This window comes from Hyaena hyaena, unplaced genomic scaffold (genome assembly GCF_003009895.1).
Source record: "Hyaena hyaena isolate Hyena2069 unplaced genomic scaffold, ASM300989v1 scaffold_30, whole genome shotgun sequence".
Taxonomy (NCBI): domain Eukaryota; kingdom Metazoa; phylum Chordata; class Mammalia; order Carnivora; family Hyaenidae; genus Hyaena; species Hyaena hyaena.
In genome coordinates this window covers 3,644,676-3,664,134 of record NW_024080662.1, presented here as the reverse complement: position 1 = coordinate 3,664,134, position 19,459 = coordinate 3,644,676, and the positions used below count along the sequence as shown (strand labels likewise).

General features: G+C 49.4%; 2 protein-coding genes across 5 annotated transcripts in view; one reads left to right on the top strand and one right to left on the bottom strand.

The window, feature by feature from the left end:
- Nucleotides 1-724: 724 nt before the first annotated feature.
- CCRL2 (C-C motif chemokine receptor like 2) lies at nt 725-5,135 on the top strand. 4 transcript variants are annotated; one of them, XM_039228031.1, is made up of 3 exons: nt 725-747; nt 3,235-3,357; nt 3,922-5,135. In XM_039228031.1, exons 2-3 carry the CDS (start codon nt 3,304-3,306, stop codon nt 4,939-4,941), a joined length of 1,074 nt encoding a protein of 357 aa, XP_039083962.1. In that variant the 5' UTR covers nt 725-747; nt 3,235-3,303; the 3' UTR covers nt 4,942-5,135. The 4 variants fall into 4 exon arrangements, with proteins under 4 accessions (XP_039083962.1, XP_039083961.1, XP_039083964.1 ...); XM_039228030.1 differs by lacking the exon at nt 725-747 and adding an exon at nt 3,103-3,123; XM_039228033.1 differs by lacking the exon at nt 725-747 and having other exon boundaries at nt 3,103-3,357; nt 3,875-5,135.
- Nucleotides 5,136-7,497: 2,362 nt separating this feature from the next.
- The window catches only part of LTF (lactotransferrin), a 31,850-nt gene continuing 19,888 nt past the window's right edge, over nt 7,498-19,459 (bottom strand). Inside the window, exons 13-17 of the mRNA XM_039228234.1 lie at nt 18,234-18,375; nt 12,948-13,015; nt 10,517-10,701; nt 9,082-9,271; nt 7,498-7,682 (exon numbers count right to left, since the gene is read on the bottom strand). Coding sequence (XP_039084165.1) covers nt 7,648-7,682; nt 9,082-9,271; nt 10,517-10,701; nt 12,948-13,015; nt 18,234-18,375 — 620 coding nt within the window. The 3' untranslated portion in view covers nt 7,498-7,647. The remainder of the gene's footprint in view (nt 7,683-9,081; nt 9,272-10,516; nt 10,702-12,947; nt 13,016-18,233; nt 18,376-19,459) is intronic.

The following is a 19,459-nucleotide window of genomic DNA, read 5'->3' as shown; positions in this document are numbered from 1 at the left end:
GGGAGACAGGAGAAGCCGGGAAAGCCACGGGTCACAGAGCAGATCTGACCTCCAAGTAAAGAAGAGAAGGAGGGGGCAAGGCTTGGGGGTGGGGGGAAGCACCAGCCAAAGTCACCATCAGAGGAGCCCACCTCCCAGGACTGGGCCTGCACCGGTGTCCCTAAGAAGGTCACTGGCCGGAGCAGTCCCTGGTAAGCATGGCCTTTGGAGGGAAGGTGAGGGTGTGTTTCAGGGTGAGTGTGTTTTGGTCACTAGGCTCCCTTCAGAGAGGCGGAGGCCCATCCCCATGGCCGCCCCTTGACGCAGTACTGTGTGTGTGTCAAAAGCAACACTTCTCAAATTGTGTTCTGCGGAGCCGGTGGCCCCTAAGTACCTGTTTGCGAACATAAAAGGGGGTTCCACGGTCAAACCATTTTGGGAAACACCGCAAACCCTCTCTTCCTCGGGGAGGATCACCATGCTTATTAGCAGACTAAGAGTTCCGAGAAGTCCTGTAGTAAAGAAACCTGCTTCAATTTTTCAGTTCCGTTTAGTTCCCGGGAGGAACACACTTGGAAGGTGCCTTCCATCCCAAGGATGAGATTCAGAGCTTGTTGGAGATGGTGTGACTGCAACCCACTGAATCACATGCTTTCCAATGTCCCTTAGTAATGGGGGAAAAATGAGATCGTGAGCATTCGTCATCGGGCCCCATCATGTGCCGCTCCTGTGCACACCTGTCGCCAAGCTTCCTCTGAGCCATCCTGTGTAAGATGGGAACTCTTGAACCCCCGTGGCCCTTCCTACCCTCTTTCCTGCTTTGCTTTTCTCTACAGAACGTCTCTCTGACGACCTTACAACTTACTTACTTATTCTGTTTCGTCTGCAGCATGTAAGTGCCGTGAAGTTCAGGACGTTTGCCTAGTTTGTTCATTGATGTTCACCTGGCTTACCCAGAGCGGTGCCGGGCATATGCTAGGCACTCTATACATATTTGCGGAGAAGGTGAATTGAATCAATGAGCGATCTGTGTGTACAGGGAAACAAGAGTTACAGTTTCCTACTTTCTTAGGCTGAAATTGGGGAAACCTCACAGAACCTGGTGAGGCTTCACAAATGGTGAAGACACCCTCTCATGGCTCCAGCTAGTTAGAATGGTGATAACACTCTCCTCTTGCCTCCGCTTCAGACCTCTAAAGCCTTCCTTCCTACCAATTTAGAAGTTTCTAGAATCCGTGGCCTTGGAGGTCTAACACACAGTGCAGTGATTAGAAGCAAGAGAACTGTATAATACTCATCAAATTTGCCAGCAGAATAGATCCGAATTGTTCCCACTACTAGAAGAAGTGGTGGTGGCGAGGCAGGAACTGAGATGCTGGCTGACCTTGCAATGGCGATCCTTCTGCAATATAAACGTTCAAATCAATACACTGTGCACCCTAAACTTACACAGCGGTAGATGGCAATTGTATCTCAATTTAAAAAAAAAAAAAAAAAAAAGGAAAAACTCCCTGGCCTGAGTGTGAATAAGCAGAATGTTGGGAATCAAGTCAAAATAAAATAATACTGAAAGTGAAGACTGTACTAATATCAGGAAGTTAGGGTGACCCTGAATTTCCAGTGTTTTTCCTGGGGAAATTCAAATTCCATGCAATTCTGTGACACCCCTGAGGTCCTGCTGGCGGCTATTTTCCTCTATTTAACCACATAGTGTGCGTGTGTATAGCCACGGGGCTTTTCATGCTTTGGAGTTGACTTGACTACTCGTTGCCTCACCCGGGATGGATCAGTGAGACTCAGACAGTAAGGCACCATGAGCCAGCATCCCTTACTCACTCAAGGTTCTGGGGTCGTAGGGTTGGTGTGGCTCCAAGTAGCCCGGGCACGCGTGGGAGGTAGAGCTCCAGGCTCACGGTCCACGTCTGGTCCCAGAGCTATGCCCAGTTGGCAAGGCTTCCCGGGTTGGGTGCCTCCCGCTCACTCACAGAAGCCTGTTGGGGGCAAGGCTTGCTGGGAAATGCTCACAGCCAGGGTTCCCACTGACACCAAACCCCTCCATGCAGAAAAACATCATCTTTGAGTGAAATGTAATGTTGGACCACATGTTTGTCTGAGCCCTTTGATGTTTGTTTTCCTTTTCTTTTAATAGTGCGCTCATTTCTATTTCCATCTCCGCAGGTCCACGCTCCGTGTCAAATGCTTATGTCAGACACGTTTCTGACATCCATTAACAGGATGTCATTTTACCAACTCTGTGCATGCTAAGCCACAGTGTAGGTCTGGCCCCCAAGTTAGGGCAGTCACAGGTACAGAGAATTGATTCAGAGGGAGTTTGTACAGACTTTCCAGCTGGTTCACACTCCTCCTTCTTCCAAGCCACCCTCATCCAGCCCCCCACCGGCGAATCCCTCCCACCCTCCAAAATCTGGACTCTTCCCAGCTTCCTTTCTCTCTGGCCTCAGACCTCATCCCACCCCTGCCTCAGTCAGGGGGTGGCGTGTTCCCTCACCGCCTCTGTAGCCCAGACTTGGCACGGCTTCCATGGAACTTCCTGGCGTCTTCTCAGAGCAGGGTCGTCACCTCGCGGCTTGCCTAACTGCGGGTTTTCCCCTCTGTTGGTTTTCCTCAAATCCCACAGCAGCCCCACGCTCACTGGTACTGAGCATCTCGGCAGCAACCCTCTTCCCTGTCCCAAGTAACAGCCCTTCGTGGCTTCCTTTGTCCCAACCAGGTCCTCTCTCGGGACCCCACCCCTCAGCCACAGCTCAATGTCTCTCGACAGTGACAAGGAAAATCCAAGCATATGCCACTCACTGTGGTTCTCCCGGAATGTTCTAGATGCCCTGTGGTTTTGAGCCACTGCAGGGGAGTGCCAGGCCCCAGGGTCTGGACACAGAGCTACCACAGGACACTTTCTCCTCCGCTGCTGGCTGTTACCTGCTCAGAAGAGCCCTCCTATCACGCCACCTAGTATCGCTGGGGAACAGCAGTGACAAGCCAGTTCCCTTATCTGGGGCAGCCAGCCGGACGCCTGTCTAAAGGCCACGGGGAAATCAAAGGCGGGGTCCGGGGCAGGGGGGGGGGGAGCCGGGAGGAGAAAACAACTTCCTGGTTTGGCTCAGAGGCTTGAGAAACACTCTAGGGGTCTGCAAGAGCTTTTGAGTTGCTTTATTTGGGTTATTCCTCGAGACCGGGGGCTCGTGGTGTAGACGTAGACCTACCGAGGGCTAAAAGTGGCTTCTGTTGCCCCTACAGGTCCGGACTGTCTGCTCAGAAGAAAGCCGGTCTCCCAGCTGCCCTCAGGCCTTTCCCACAGCAGCTCAGATGGTGGGCCAGGAAGCCGTGCCCTCCTCCCCACCCCCGGAACTCTGTCAAGTGGTAAGTCATCTCTATGTTTGACCAGTGACGTTCCTGTTGATGGTTGGGGATGGTTTCACTTTTGCAAACCTTTGTTTCTATCCTTCGAGAGGAGAACTCAGTCGCCAGCCAGCCCGTCACAGGAAGCTCTTTCACAGGGTGAGCAGACCTTCTGAACACATAGAAATTAGGACCGAGACCGATTACAATGAAACCAAACCACAGTTCTCAGCCCTCTTGGTGGCTTCTTAGACAGTGTCCTCAGCGAGGCAAGTCTTGTTTCCGCCAGGAGAATGAAGTGCCCTCAAGATGCAGAAGGTTTCCTTTTATTCCCCTGTGGTGTTAGTACCCTCCTAGAAGTACCTCAGGGCTGAAGGAAGGGATGCCTTATAGTAGCCACACTCCGCAAGCAGGGATGTGTGGCAGAAATGTTTAGTGTCAGCCTTCTGAGATGTAGACTTCCTCCGGGTACAACGAAATGCCAGGAGAGGGAAAGTATGGCTTCATGGACACTAATCCGATGTTTTTTCCCCTGCAGGACCACCCAGCTGTATGAAGGAAAGATAACCCTTCGCTTGTCCCCAGCGCGGGCTGAAGATGACTAATTACACATCAGCCCCGGAGGAGGACTACGACGTCCTCATAGAGGGGGACCTGAATGGCGATGACATGGAAACATGCCCTCCGTACGACGCCAAACTTCTCTCGAGCCGGGTGGTCCCTCTGCTCTTCAGCTCCGTGATTCTGGCTGGTCTCCTGGGCAACACCTTGGCTGTGCCTATCCTGGCAAAACACAAAGGACTCAGGCACACGGAAAAAGTCTATTTCCTAAACGTGGCGTTTTCAAATCTATGTTTCTTGCTCTCCCTGCCTTTCTGGGCCTACGCCGCATCCCATGGTGGGGTTCTGGGCAACCCCATGTGTAGAATTCTCATCGCATTTTCCTCCACAGGCCTGTACAGTGAGGCTTTTTTCAACGTCCTTCTGATCGTGCAAAGATACCTGGTGTTTTTCAACATGAGAACCTTCCTCCCCGCCAGGATGGTGCGCTGGGACATCGTCTCGAGTGTCCTGGTGTGGGTCCTGGCCACACTGGCCGTTTTGCCTGAACTGGCATTCTATGAACCTCAGATGGAGAGCCAGAAATACGAGTGCTTCCTCAGCAGACCTCACTTCCTGCCAGCTGATGAAGTGAAGTGGAAGCATTTTCTGTCCCTAAAGATGACCATTCTGGGCTTCCTTATTCCACTGTGCGTCTTGACGTTTTGCTACGCTCGACTGCGAAAACCACTGAGGTGTAGGGGACGGGAGGACCACCCTCACAACCTTGTGTTTGCCGTAGTGGTTGTTTTCCTTCTGATGTGGGGGCCCTACAATATTGCACTCTGCCTGTCTACCTTCAAAGAACATTTCTCCCTACACGACTGCAACAGCAGCTACCGCCTGGATGGAAGCGTGCAGATCACCAGGATTGTCGCTGCCACCCACTGCTGCGTCAGCCCTCTGCTCCACGTGGTCCTCGACACCACGTTCCGAAGACACCTCTGCCATCTTTGCTGTCTGTGGCGTGACAGGCCACTTCGGGCCACCGAGGATCCCGTGTAAGATGTGTCCGTGGAAGAACATGACCGTTCCACCAAAGTGTAAACTGGCTTCCGTCAACGGCAGGATGAACACTGGGTTTTGTATTGCTGCATTGTTTTTGTGTATTTACTTTTACACACCTGTATGCAAAATAGGATATGAGACAAGGGGCACCTGGGTGGCTCAGTCAGTTAAGTGTCAGACTCTTGATTTCAGCTCAGGTCATGAGCTCATGGTTCATGGGTTTGAGCCCCTCATCAGGCTCTGCGCTGATAGTGCCAAGCCTGCTTGGGATTCTCTCTCTCTCCCTCTCTCACTGCCCCGCCCATGTGCGCGCTCTCTCTCTCTCTCAAAATAAATAAAATATAAACGTGAAAATATTTTTAAAAATAGGGTATGAGAAGAAAAGTGGGGAGCACTGAATTTGTCTCAGGTGCTGTGCTACGTAGGTTTTTTGCAAACACGAGCCCCTTCGTGCCTCAACACTTGTCTGTGGGTATAGATGGAATTTATCTCATTTCACTAAGGATGAAACTAAGGCTCAGAAATTGGTCTAGGCTCACACAGCTAGACAGTGGCAGGGCTGGGACCCAAATCTGAGTGCCACTCACTCTAGAACCTGTTATTTGTCCAGCACCCCCAAACTGCCAAACAGTGGGCAAGGAAACACACGAAATAAATATGTATTCTTAAAACTAGACCACATTCCAAATTAGAAGCAACCAGTTGATATACAAGTAATTGTTCGGGCACATTTTCTTGCAGGCAATTGAAGAAACTGGCTAGCTGAAGCTACAGATAAAAAGGTAAAAGTGACTTGCTCTTTGGAATTCACTAGGTTTTCTTACCACGTGAATCGTCTGCACAAAATAACTCCAGGCAAGAATATTTTGAAGGAAGTGGACAGAACACTAATTCAGTACAGTCTGAAGTGTGATCTGCTGATACGTGTGATAATTGATGGGAGTTAAAAGTCTCATGTGGCCAAATTTACAAGATTTGTAAATCTTGTAAATCTTGTAAAGTCAATGGTTATTCACTAGCAGTGCTTTGTGGGAAATATTGGAATTTACGATGTGCATTAAACCAGCAGTTTCAACAGTGAAGCCCATTTGCTGCCATGGGCTTAACTGTCTTTAATTCTGTGGATTTTTTTCAGAAATAAAAATTTCATATCGTGACTCACCCTACCACACAGCAGTGTGGTGGCTCGGCAGTAGCAGATTGAGTTCAGGGCCACGACAGAAATTTTTCTGAACAAGAAGGATGGTCCTTATCTATTTTATAGAACACTGAATGGCTTTGAAAATTAAATTGCTCTGCCGAATCCATTATGTTTCCTTTTTTTTTAAATTTTTTAAATTTATTTCTGAGAGAGAGAGAGACAGAGTGAGCAAGGGAGGGTCAGAGAGAGAGGGAGATGCAGAATCTGAAATAGGCTCCAGGCTCTGAGCTGTCAGCACAGAGCCTGACGCGGGGCTCGAACCCACGAACCGTGAAATAATGACCTGAGCCGAAGTTGGAGGCTTAACCGACTGAGCCACCCAGGCGCCCCTCCGTTGTCTCTTAATAAGCTCAACCTAACATTACAAGGCAAAACAGCACTTGTATATGAAACATACACTGTAGTAAAATCACTTGAAAGCTAATGTTGGAATCACAAGAAACATCAAGACACTTTATATACTTCTGATGTGCTACCAAAGTTAAGTCGAAGATATGGGTGGACCTAGAGAGTGTCATGCTAAGTGAAATAAGTCAGACTGAGAAAGACCTCACTCGCATGTAGAATCTAAAAATCAAAACAGGGGCACCTGGGTGGCTCAGTTATTTGAGCGTCCAACTCTTAGTTTCAGCTCAGGTCATGATCTCGAGGAGTGTGGGTTCGGGCCTTGCATCGGGCTCACTGCCATCAGCTCAGAGCCTGGAGCCCTCTTGGGACCTTCTGTCCCCATTTCTCTCCGCCCTCCCCTGCTCGTGCTCTCCCTCTCTCAAAAATAGGCATTTAAGTAAAAGTTTTAAAGGTTTTCACCTTTCCCTATGACGCCTGTATCTGTACATTCACTGTACCTGATGCAATTTATTGAAAATACCAAGTAATCAAAAACCTTTGGGATACTCACCAATCCTACTCCCTATTCCCTCCCTGCCCTAGAAACACATGCATCCACAAGCGCACACGCACACATGCATGCACACGTACACGTGTGCACACATACACACACAAGGGCACATGCGCACACACAATCACACGTGCACACACAGGTGCACGTGCATGCACACACGGACACGTCACATACACACACACACCAGCACACGCACACATGCACACCTGCACACACATGGCAACAATCGCGTGAAGGCCCGGATGCCCCCAAGGAACCCAGCTCCTGGGCCTGTCCTCTGGTTCCAGACCAGCAGGCCCCGAACCCAAAACTGCAGGAAAGAGGAGGCACTGGACCTGGGAAACACACAGGAAAAGCACAGCTGGGCCCGTATTCCATCAGACACGTTTTCAGTATAAAATTCTAGAAAAGATGAAGGATGCCTTCTAAGGAATGAAAACCAACCCGCTTTCTCATTTCCTTTATTGCTAGAATGACAGCAGGGGGCTGCGAAAGCAGGTGACTGGCCGGAGGGGGAACAGCCCAGTGCCCCGGGCAGGGCCCAGAGCAGGGCGGGCCTGGGGCAGAGCAGGGAGGGAGGCCCCGGAGTCTTCAGGTGGCTTTACCTCCTCAGGAAGGCGCAGGCTTCCAGAAGCGCTGTGGGACACACCAAAGCAGAAGATTCAGAAACTCATTTCCTTTTTTATTCAATAGTTCCAGCAAGGAGGGCACTAAGACACAGACCCTCCCCTGCCTGCGGCCAGAGCTTGGCTCACATGTCCCCCTTTGCCTTCCTCCTCACGCCGGCCCAGCCGCTCCGGCCCTCGCTGACCTGGGGGACGTCCTGCCCTGGCCTGACGGACACAGCCCCCACCCCATTTGTCTCTAACGGAATCAACTGTCACACTCAAGTTCACAAGACACGATGGCCCTCTCATGTCTGAAAGGGGGCAGTCCACGCCCTCATCTCCATGCAGATCTGCTCCCCGGTTCACTCAGTCACCCACAAACTCTCGAGGGGGCCTGCTTTCTGCGAGTCACTGTGCTACGTGCTGGGGGCTTGGCAGGGACGCACGGGCCCTGGCCTCATGGGGCACGCGGTCAGTGCAGTCCTGAGCCCGCTGCTCCCAGGCACGGCCCGACGGCCTCTTTCTCAAACTGTAGCCCGCCCAAGGACCACCGGGTCACCGTCCCCTGAGATCCCGGGTGGTAAAGAACAGGGACACTATCGACATTTGGGGCCGGGGAATTCTTTGTTGAGAGGGCTGTTCTGTAACTTGTTTAGTAGCATCCCTGGCTTCTGCCCACAGACACCAGCAGCGTCGCCTAAGTTGTAAGAATCACGAATACCTCCAAGCACGGCCAGATGTCCCCGGGGCGCGGGGAGAACTGTGCCTGCTTGGGAACAGCTGATACAGAGATTCTGGGGACCATCCCTGGACCACCCACCATCCCGATGCCTCCAGACTGTCTGCATGAGGTCTGGGAAATAAGACTCTAGGTGATACCCCCCCATCCCCTGAATAGGGGAGACAATGCACGTTGACATTTTAGAATCGCTGCCTGGAGCCTTACAACACTGCCATGTCTCATAAATGTTTCACAAGGAGCGACTTATTTGTCAATATATTTTCCTGGCTAAGATACTTACTGAGAATTTGTATTCTCGACAGTTGGTATTTATGATAATTGTCTAGGGACCAGAATTTGTCATTTTTTAATACATATGTATATATACACATACATATATGTGGGGGGGTATAGGTACCTATACCTACATATAGATACACACACATTTCATTCTACCGAATACAATGAATTCTCAGTTTCTAAAAACCGCACGACAGGCACTATCAGGATTATAAAAATTTACTATATAATCTACTGCTTTATTTTTCCTGAGTCTTCCACTGCATCAGTGAGACTATAACTTCCCAAGGCAGGGAGATATCTCATTGCCTTAACATTTTTATTCCCATCTTCGCTCCTGGAATGCCCTTCGGCCCCCCAACCTTGCCCTTCACGCGTGGTGGTGTCTCCCGGGCATCCTACTTACGGGAGCTCGAGCACTGTCTCAGGTTACCAACGGCCGTGACGTATGCCGATCCCAAATATTCTTCATACGACCTTTTGCCTTGGAGTCTGGCCAGGCACTCGGTGTTGTCATTGAACAGGAGGTTTTTGGCTTTGGACCGGAACAGGCAGAACTCTCTCGGGCATTTATCTCCATTTTCCCCAAACTGAGCCTGTATCAAAAGGGCAGACAGTAAGCGAGTCACTGAGGGAAACAGGAAAACGTGTGGATTAGGGAGAGGCCAAGGACATGCCTTCCATCCCGGCTCAGCCCTGGCTCACCCGCGGAACAGAAGGAGCTGAGTTCTGGAGTCCTTCTGCTGCCTCGACTGAGCCTCCCCCTGCCAGCAGGTCATCCCGCAGCCCGGGCCCCGGGTGGCCGACCTGCCAGGCAGTGCCTGGGACCCCCTCCCTACCTCTGATCCACCTCCTGCCCCCTTCCCCTTGTTAATCTGTGGCCTTTTCCCTTAGAACTTCTGGGTGGCCAGGTGACAGCTGAGGACACCGGAGATCACCCACAGCATTCCAACCGGCCAGCTCTCCCGGAGGAGCCGTCTGCATTGGAAGTCTCTGCCTCCGAGCAGGTCATTGTCTTGGGCGGGTCGCTTAGCCTCCCGTGGCCGCAGATCCCCCTCCAAGCCCAGGCATGAGGGCAGAACCCCTCTTACCAGCTCTGGTGAGACGCCACAGTAAGGTGACGCACCTATTACTACTATGCTGGGGGCACTGTCTTTAAACACACCTAGATGCGTGGCGTTTTAATACAAAACTAGAAGCTCGAAAAGAGAATCCCAGGGGCACCTGGGTGGCTCAGTCGGTGAAGCGTCTTGACTTCGGCTCAGGTCGTGAACTCATGGTTTGTGAGTTTGAGCCCCACATTGGGCTCTGCGCTAACAGCTCAGAGCCTGGAGCCGGCTTCAGATTCTGTGTCTCCCTCTCTCCTTGTCCCTCCCCACTTGCTCCCTCTCTCCCTCTCCCTCTCTCTCTCTCCCTCTCCCTCTCTCCCTCTCCCTCTCCCTCTCTCTCTCCCTCTCCCTCTCTCTCCCTCTCCCTCTCTCTCTCCCTCTCTCCCTCTCCCTCTCTCCCTCCCCCAAATAAACATTAAAAAATATTTTTAAAAAAATAAAAGAGAATCCCAGACTTTAAGGAAATTGCAGTTTCCTCCGAACCACTTGCTACAGATACCCTTAAATCTACAGGCGTTCTGGGTGTGTCTTCTTAGAGATTACAAATGTGGATGCCTCTGCTGGTCTCACAGAGACTCCGGGTAGCTCCTCAGCACGAGCCAACACTGGCCCCACCCACGTCAGGTGAAGGGACGAGACAGAAGGGCTTTGGTGGGCAGCTTCCCCTGCGAGCGCCCCGCCCAGCGAGAGCCCGGGCAGTTAAGAAAGGGCAGGAGGCTCTGGGATTCGCACCTGCTGGTGGAGCAGCACCTGCTCCAGGTGTTCTGCCTTATCTCCCCGAGACACCACGCCATGGTTCGGAGCCCTGGCCAGGTGGCACCTCTGAGCCTCCGTCACAGGCTGCCGGGTGCCATCGAGGCACAGCAGCTCAAAGTCCTCCGGCTTCAGATCCTTCGCCCATGCATCAGGGTTCTCTCCTGGGGAGAGAAAAAGAGGCGGCATGAGCCACGGCTGTCCAGCTTAGTCAAAGGTCCTCTCTGGGTGGGCTGGACGTGTCCACCGGCCTCTTGAGACGCACACAGGAGGGTGTCAGTGACGCGAGGGAGAGGGAAGGAAGCTTTGCCTGCACAAATTTCCAATATATCACACGTTAGCGCTGCTTCCGTTCAAGGGAACAGGATTCAACAGTCAAAGGGAGGGAATCATTGACATGTTCTACAACGTGGATGGACCTTGAAAACATGATGCCAAGTGAAAGAAGCCAGTTGCAGAGGGCCACATGATTCCATTTGTGTGAAACGCCCAGATCAAGCCAATCTACAGAGACCAAAAGTAGACTCACAGCTGCCAACTCTGGAAGACGGGGGAAGGGCACAGGGTCACGTGATGGGCTTGTGTGAGTTTCTAGAATCGGACCGTGTGGGTGGCCGTGCAGCTCTGTGAATGTGCTGGAGACCACTGAATCACACACTGAATGCATGGCTTTCATAGTGTGAATTAAAAAGAACCCCTTCCATCCATGCCATATTTTCTGGTGAGCTCCAGAAAAAGGATTATCTGTTTCATGGTTAAGAAGAAATTGCTTTCTGCTTCCTTTCGTGTTCAGATGACCTTGCTATAACTAGGATAAGGCGAGGAACCTCTATACATTTATCGAATATGCTCAGTAAATTCCAGTAAAACACAGTTGTGAAATCCCAAAGTAATTGACATGCAATTAAATCTGACATCACTCTCAGGGATCAAGAGTCCCCTTATCCTGAGGAGCACTGAGGAATGTACAGAAGTGTCGAATCCCTATACAGTATATCTGAACCTGCCATCACACTGCAGGGTAATTATCCTTCAATAAAACACCTGACATCAATGTGATCCTTGGACATCACTAACAGTGATGGCTCATAAATTCAAATGTAGTTGTATGCACATCTGAGTGTGTGCAAATACAGGTTCATTGCTTGGGCCCCTGCTTCTCTCCTTCAGCTCTCTCTCCGCAGAAAAAGGGGTGCCTGGGTGGCTCCGTCAGCTGAGCAAGTGACTCTTGATTTTGGCTCAGGTCATGATCCCAGGGTCGTGGGGTGGAGCCCCTGTGTCAGTCTCTGTGCTGAGTATGTAGGCTGTTCATGAGTCTCTCTCTCCCTTTCTCTCTCTGCCCCTCCCTCCAGCTTGCGTGCTCTCTCTCTGTCTCTGTCTCTCTCTCTCTCTCAAATCTAAAAAAATTAAAAAACACTTCATTCTCTTGGCCTTGTCTGTTTGATACTGAGATCATTCCGAATTCACGCGTCTGTCCTCAGTTCCTCTCCCAAGAGCTATGGGGAAGGACAGACGGAGGGGGCAGCAGCTGTGAGTGCCGATATTTGAAGGACAGAGGCTGGCAGGAAGTCCAGATGGCTCTTTCTCGGGGGGTGAAGTGGCTAGTTGCCTGTTGGGGGATGTGGGGGCTGAGGGGGACTGCAGTAGAAGGCGGCAGTTTGGAAGGCAGTCAGATGTAGGGGTGCTAAAGTTGGCAATTATTATCATTCATCTTCCATTATCTGTATCTGCCTGTGACTTTGTCCCCAGTGACTCCCAAGGAGTTTTCCAGACTGAGAGCTCACATGGGTCCAAATGAAGCCCCTTACTTTCTTTTTTAAAAGGGGAAAATTGGGGCACCTGGGTGGCTCAGTTGGTTAAGTGTCTGACTTTGGCTCAGGTCATGATCTCACAGTTTGTGAGTTCGAGCCCCGCATTGGGCTCGCTGTTGACAGCTCGGAGCCTGGAGTCTGCTTCGGATTCTGTGTCTCCCTCTCTCTCTGCCCTTCCCCCACTCGTGCTCTCTCTCTCTCTCAAAAGTAAATAAACATTTAAAAAAAGGAAAATTGTATTTGTATGTATCAAATTGTTTTTAGTATCATCCACATTCAGTGGTCCATAGGCAGGAACAGGCAGATGGTGTGGTTCATGGTTGACTAGACAAAGCCAGAGAGACATTTGCTACTGAGCATGGCTGGTGTGTGTGTGTGTGTGTGTGTGTGTGTGTGTGTGAGAGAGAGAGAGAGAGACAGAGACAGAGACAGAGACAGAGACAGAGAGGGAACTTGGTTTCAAAATCAACGTGACACTCACAGATATACCATGGTGTGTAATGAGGTAAAGAATTTTGGAATTAACTAGATCCAAAGCCTGGAAAAGGTAAGAAGAGCTTCCCAACTGCACATCTGAATACTGGGACGTATTCACTCACCGTTCGTGTTCTGCAAGACGGTGGAGTCTTTCACAAAGGCGACGTCTCCAGCCCTCTCAGCCAGGCACCTAAAATGTTCCAGAAAATAAACACATTGCCAGAGAAGAGAAACTATTAGGGTTTTCACAAACATTTATAATATACACGGGACAGACAAAGACAAATATTCCTGGAACGTATGATTTAAAACGGTAGCTTGAACACAGATGTTCAAGCTTAGAACCTTCCCTGCTTCTAAGATCCCAATGAAATAACATTAGTGAGATTTTTTTTTACATTAGAGAGTTTTTTTTGTAAACCGTAAACCATGAGCAAGAGAAGGGCAGGAGGGAGGGAAGATAATATGACAATGTTTGGAAGGTGGAGAGCAAATCAATGAACAGTGGTTTCCCCAGCAGAGCAGAGAATAGCCGCACCATAAGCTAGAAGTACAGGAAGCTCAGAAGAAAATGGATGTGCAGGGCAGAACTCCAGGAAGACTCACCAGTTAGAAGTCCCAGGTGCCCTCCCACCCCAGGCACCTGGGAGCTCGCTCCCCCTCCCCCCACCCTACAGAAGACCAAAGGTTTGTTCACAAGAGCTTGAACCTGAACAACACTATGGACAGATAGACAAGCACAGCAGAGGGCAGAGGCCCAACACTGAAATCAGAAAGCAGATTGAAAATTTCTATTCTGGAAGATTAAATCATAACCCCTTCCCCTCCTCAGCCTCCGGAGAAGCATACAGGGTGATTCTTTTCCTGGAAAAGCTGGCCAACCCAAGAAAAATACCTGTCGATTCCAATATTCGGATGCCCCACAGTGAAATGACACAAACCACCTGCCCCACAGGGGAGGCCCCTACACGCCAAGATGTGCTACCTGAGGCAGACCTGTGACAGCTCCAGTATTTCCTTATTAAATAGGGACAAATGGCCAGAAACCACTGGATGGTTGAAGAAATACCAGGGGAAAAAATGGAGACCAAAGTAATAGTACTCAGAAAATACAGAGACAACACAGGAGAGAGAATAACACTTTTAAAAAACTACAATGAATGTCTTTAAAGAAATGAATGGGCAGCATTCCTGAAACAAGAATGCAAAGTCTGAAAAACGGGCGGTCAGAATACAAAGAGTCTTAAAAAGTTGAAGAACCGGGGTGCCTGGGTGGCTTAGTCGGTTAAGCGTCCGACTTTCGCTTAGGTCATGATCTCGCGGTTCGTGGGTTCGAGCCCCGCGTCAGGCTCTGTGCTGACTACCAGCTCAGAGCCTGGAGCCTGTTTCAGTCTGTGACTCCCTCTGTCTCTGACCCTCCCCTGCTCACGCTGTCTCTCTCTCTCTCCTAGAAATAAATAAAACATTAAAAAAAAAAAGTTGAAGAACCATCATCATAAAAATTCTCAAAAATGACAGAACGATTAGAAGGCTAAGCTGAGCAAATATGCCAGAAACTAGAAGATAAAGAAAAGCACATAGGAAAAAATAAATAAGAAGGAAATGAGATGCTAATCCAGGAGTCTGTAATTTACGAATTAAAGGGAAGCAAATTTGAAGAGAAACCAGAGAAAACAGCGTAGGAATCATCAAAAATAATGAAGGAAAATTTCCCAGAACGGAACAACTTGAGCTTCCGGATGAAATGGGTCCACCAAGGGCCCAAACCCAAAGGATGAAAAGGAGACCTACATACGGAAATATCAGTGTGAAGTTTCAGAATACTGGAGATTTTTAAAAATCATGTTTTTTAAAAACTCAGCAACTTTTTAAGAAACTTGTTGTCGAAGCGTGTTACACTGGATAAAACCCCGAATGCATTTTTCCCAAAAGGTATTTTTCACTCATTGTTAAATCTCTGTGAATTTAGAGAGAAATATACATGTAAGAGAGAAGAACTATAGGTTTCTGATTTCTTTACTCTTCGTAAAGCATTCCTGGCAGACACCTATGCGTCTAGGGCACTTTCTAAGCCCTCTGAACATTATTCTCTCAGGATGAGGAAATTACAAATAAATTGTTCAAAATTCAAAATTAGAGTTTTTTCAAGATGGAAGTGTCATATACGAAGAATCAGAAATCCAAAGTGATATCTGATTTCTCAACAAGAGCTCTAGATTTTGAGGACAACGGATTAATGCTTTTAATGTTTTGAACTTGCTGTATATTCTGTTTTTCTACTAAATTCTGGATAGTTTTTCATATATCTTCCTTAATTCTCCTTTGACTGCGTCTATGCTGTCAATCTGGTCAATTGCATAGCTAGTTTCAGTTGCTGTGGGGTTTTTTTCCCTTTTCAGAAGTTCTATGCATTCTTTTATTATACAAATACTACCTTGTTTTTTTCTGCTGGATTTTGCTTCTGGTAGCTTTCCCACTGCGTGTTGCTTAATATTATTATAATTACTTAAAAATTTTTTTTTACATTTATTCATTTTTGAGAGAGAGAGAGAGACTGCAAGTCGGGGAGGGGCAGAAAGAGAGGGAAACGCAGAATCCGAAGCAGGCTCCAGACTTCGAGCTATCGGCACAGAGCCTGATGCAGGGCTCGAACTTGCAAACTGAGAGATCATGACCTGAGCCAAGGTTGGACGCTTAACTGACTGAGCTACCAGGTGCCCCTGGGATCATTTTTAAAGATATTTGTGAGTCGAGAATTTCTGGATCATCCTAGGGGATCCAAATCTGAGCTATAAATCTATTCGGGAGCTGGCTCATAGTTTCCATTTCTCAGAGGGTGGTATGCATTCTCCCTCCCTGTTTTCCTCTGCATCCAGCAACTTGATGTCCCCTAGGAGTGGAAGTTACTTCCGGTTCACTCCTACCTTAAAGGTGTAGGTAAACTCGAGGTTCATGTCTGTCATGTCAGGAAGATGTCCTGAGGACAAAGTAGACGCTTAGCTCTCTGAATTCCTAGTCTCCCTTAGAGTTTAGTCTAATAGTCCCTTACTACTTTGTCAGTTACTCAATACTCTAAAGAACATGTGTGTGAAGGGGCGCCTGGAGGGCTCAGTCAGTTAAGCGTCTGACTTCAGCTCAGGTCATGATCTCACAGTTTGTGCACTTGAGCTCCATGTCCGGCTCTGTGCTGACAGCTCAGATTCTGTGTTTTCCTCTCTCTCTCTGCCCTCCCCTGTTGGCACTCTGTCTCTCTCTCTCAAAAATAAATAAAAACATTTAAAAAAAATTGTTAAAGAACATGTGTGTGCGCACGTGTGTACTAATCCAGCACTTTTGCTTGTTCTTAGTGAGAGAATCAGTCAAAATAGCTAACGCTACCATTTCCCAGATATGGAAATCGTGTCAAAATCCTTAGGGAGAATGTTTTTCAACCTCCACTTAGTTATCCAGCCAAACTATGAGTCATTTCAAAGAAAGAAGAAAGATGTTTTCAGACATGTAATACTCAAAACACAGCAAATCCAAGTCCCCCTTTCTCAAAGAGATGTGTTCTATGCCAACAGAACCAAGAAAGCGAAAGATATGGGATTCAGGAAACAGGTCATTTAAACACAAAGTACAACAAAGGGAAATCCCAGCACGATGGTCAAGGGAACCCCAGGACCACGCATGCAAGAGGCTGGAGAAAACCAGCCTTTACCATGCAGGTGCAACATTCCCCCAGCATCTGATGAACCCAGGCCAGTACTCACTCTGGGTGTGCATTGTTAGGAGGTTTACACTACTGCCTAGGGGTTTTGAGATGAATTAGTGATTTTTTTTTTAAGCACAGAAAATTAAGCAAATAAAAAATAAGATACCAGTTAACTCTAGAGTAAACAAAAACTTTGTGCAATAAAGGAAGTACAACCTTATTATACCACACATGTAATAGGAGAATGATATTTACATATTCATAGTCACATCAGCACTGAACATGACATAAATTTTTTGGAGGCTACAAGCAGGGTGGTTGTAAGTGGAACAGGCACAGGAGAGTCTAGAACCTCTTCTTCCAGAATAGAAAGTCTGCAGAAAGTAGCTGATGATTGAAAATTAAGAACTGGCACTATAAGGATGTTAGTTAGAAATACAGTGGTAACAAGACTTAGGGTCCCAGTTCTCAATGTGAACAAAAGACAAAGCGTTTCCTTCCAGTATAAACAGGAATACCAAGGTGTAGGAGTTTCCAGTGAAATAATACCTTCCCACAGGTTTAAAAGAGAAAACCCATGATTCCTTTGGGTTTGGATCAGAGATGTGTCTACTCAATGTTTCTGAGCGCAATCACATCACAAGTCTTCCATTTGCAACCCCTTAAAGATATTCTGGTACGTTCACAAAATATTTGTATGAGCCACTGAGACTACAGTAAAAGCTACTGCTATAGCATCCCGTCACTGGAGAAAAGGCTTACTGAATTTATGTATTAAAAAGCTCAGAGGCACCTGGGTGGCTCGGTCGGTGAAGTGGCCAACTCCTGGTTTTTCGCCTCAGGTCATGATCTCGCGGTTTCGTGAGTTAGAGCCCCATATTGGGTAGGTTCAGCTTGGGATTCTGCTCTGCTTGGGATTCTCTGTCTCTCTCTCTCTCTCTCTCTGGCCCTTCCCCACTCGCCCTTTCTCCACGTCTCTCAAGATAAATAAATAAACTATAAAAAAAATGTTAGGCTCCAAGTCCCAAGTCTGGCCACTGCCATTGTCAGATCCATGGCGCCATCTGGAGGTGAAATATATTCTTGGTGATTGAGGAGGATTCTCCCAGCCACCTACCCACCCCCTGCCCAAAAAGTGACGGCCAGCATCCACAGGAATGGGATTATAATTTCGAGTTGTGGATAGTTGCTGTGACTCACTAAGTGGTTATCACTGGTGAATACTGAAAAACCTATGCTTTGGTTTATCTTTCACTTTCCTAGTGGGGAGTAACACTGCAATACTGCTTTGTCTTTGCCATTTCTAAGGCGGCAATCAAAGAGGAAAGTGAAATGTGAGACGTGATGACAGCCGGGAGCAGGGGAGAGGGTGGTGGCTACAGGGAAGAGAAGGCTTCCCCATCAAACTGAATTGTAGAAGGGACTTAAGAGACCACTTACTCTCCCCCATTTGATTCGAAGGATGAGGCCGACGCTGGCCCCAGACCACAGGGAGGGGCCCAGCAGAGCTGAGGCCAGACAGCCCCCTGCCAGCCTCCACTGTCTGCAGGGGCTTGTGGGAGGGAGGAGCAGCCCATTAGCGGACCTCCAGGCTGCCCGCTGGCTCTGCTGGGACAGGCCTCAGCTGGCCCCTTAGAAATCACTGCCAAGATGCCAGGGGGGGAGGGACCGAGGGCGAGTCCCGGTCCTGGCGAAGCTCGGCCACCGCACTCACCTGAAAGCCCCATTGTAGCCAAAGTATCTCTCAGTGCTGTTGGCCACACACTTGTTCTCACCCTTTTCGTCGCCAACACACAGCGCACAGAGACTGGAGCTCAGTTCGGCCCCAGGGGCACAGCTCTGACTGAAGAATTCATCTGCGGAGAAGGAACATGGAAGTCAGCTCTTCCTACCGGAGTTGAGATAAAAGACCTTTACCCAGCATGCGACGCAAGTGGGTCTGGGCTCATCACATTGCCCAGGGCAGACAGAGCTCGCTCCCTGTCGCCAAAGGCAGCATGCCACCATGCCACCACCCACCGAGGGCCCGCCGGGAATCAGAGTAGCTTCTCACTGCAGGACCGATGGCAAACCTGACTGCGGCCGGCAAAGAGGGTCTGTCACCACTAGAGAGAGGGCCCCGTCATTACAGCCTTGAGCTGGGGACTCAGCTGGTGAACCTGGCGGTGCCCCATAGGATCTGATGTTCCCTTTCCTCAGAAATAAAAACCCTGCGGCCCCAGGCTCCTGGTCCCTAAGAGTAAAGACCAGCCTTCCCAGCCGCCCCGTGCCTCGTTGAGCCGTGTGGCTAGGAAGGCGCCAGTGAGACTCACGCAGGAGTGCTGGGTGCCAGCACCTGGGGAACACCCTTAAAAGACAGTTGGCACCGGCCTTTGGCCTCTTCCTCTCTTCCCCTCCTCATTCTCCACGTGGGAAGCAGAAGCGGGAACTAGACCTCCATGGGCCCTGAGGCGGCCACGGGGGTTGGACAGAGCAACGACAGCGAGTGCTAGGGGTGCGGACCAGAGCCGCATGGAAGCCCGCCCGAGCCGGGATCCAAATCCATTCCAAATGCAGGAGGGCCCCGCACGAGAGGTGCGCCCCGGCGGGAACGTGCCACATACGCCCATCTAACCAGGCCCGCCACAGGTAGGGCATGGGGTGTGAGCCTGCGTGTGGTGGGGAGAGAAGGCCCCAGAAGCAGGTGAGCCAGAACCCTTGAGGCCTTATGTGGTTTCCTTGCAACGTGGGGCAAGAAGTCATGAGGCAGGCGGGGGCCTTTCCCCAAGTTAGGAAGCCAGAGCCTATGCGAAATTTGGATCTGGAGCTCCAAGAGATTAAAAATAATAACAATAACAGCTCTACTTCTCAAAACCTGCCTCTACTCCGAGGGTGCAGAGAAACAGACTGATACTCCAGTGGTTTTATCTTGGGCTGGGGTGGCTGGGGCGCGGGAAGTGC

Excerpts from the sequence above, each read along its gene's own strand:
- CCRL2 (XM_039228031.1), top strand. The coding sequence starts at position 3,304 with ATGGTGGGCCAGGAAGCCGTGCCCTCCTCCCCACCCCCGGAACTCTGT. Across the intron at positions 3,358-3,921 it reads CCCCGGAACTCTGTCAAGTG|CGCGGGCTGAAGATGACTAA; the intron begins GTAAGTCATCTC and ends GCTTGTCCCCAG.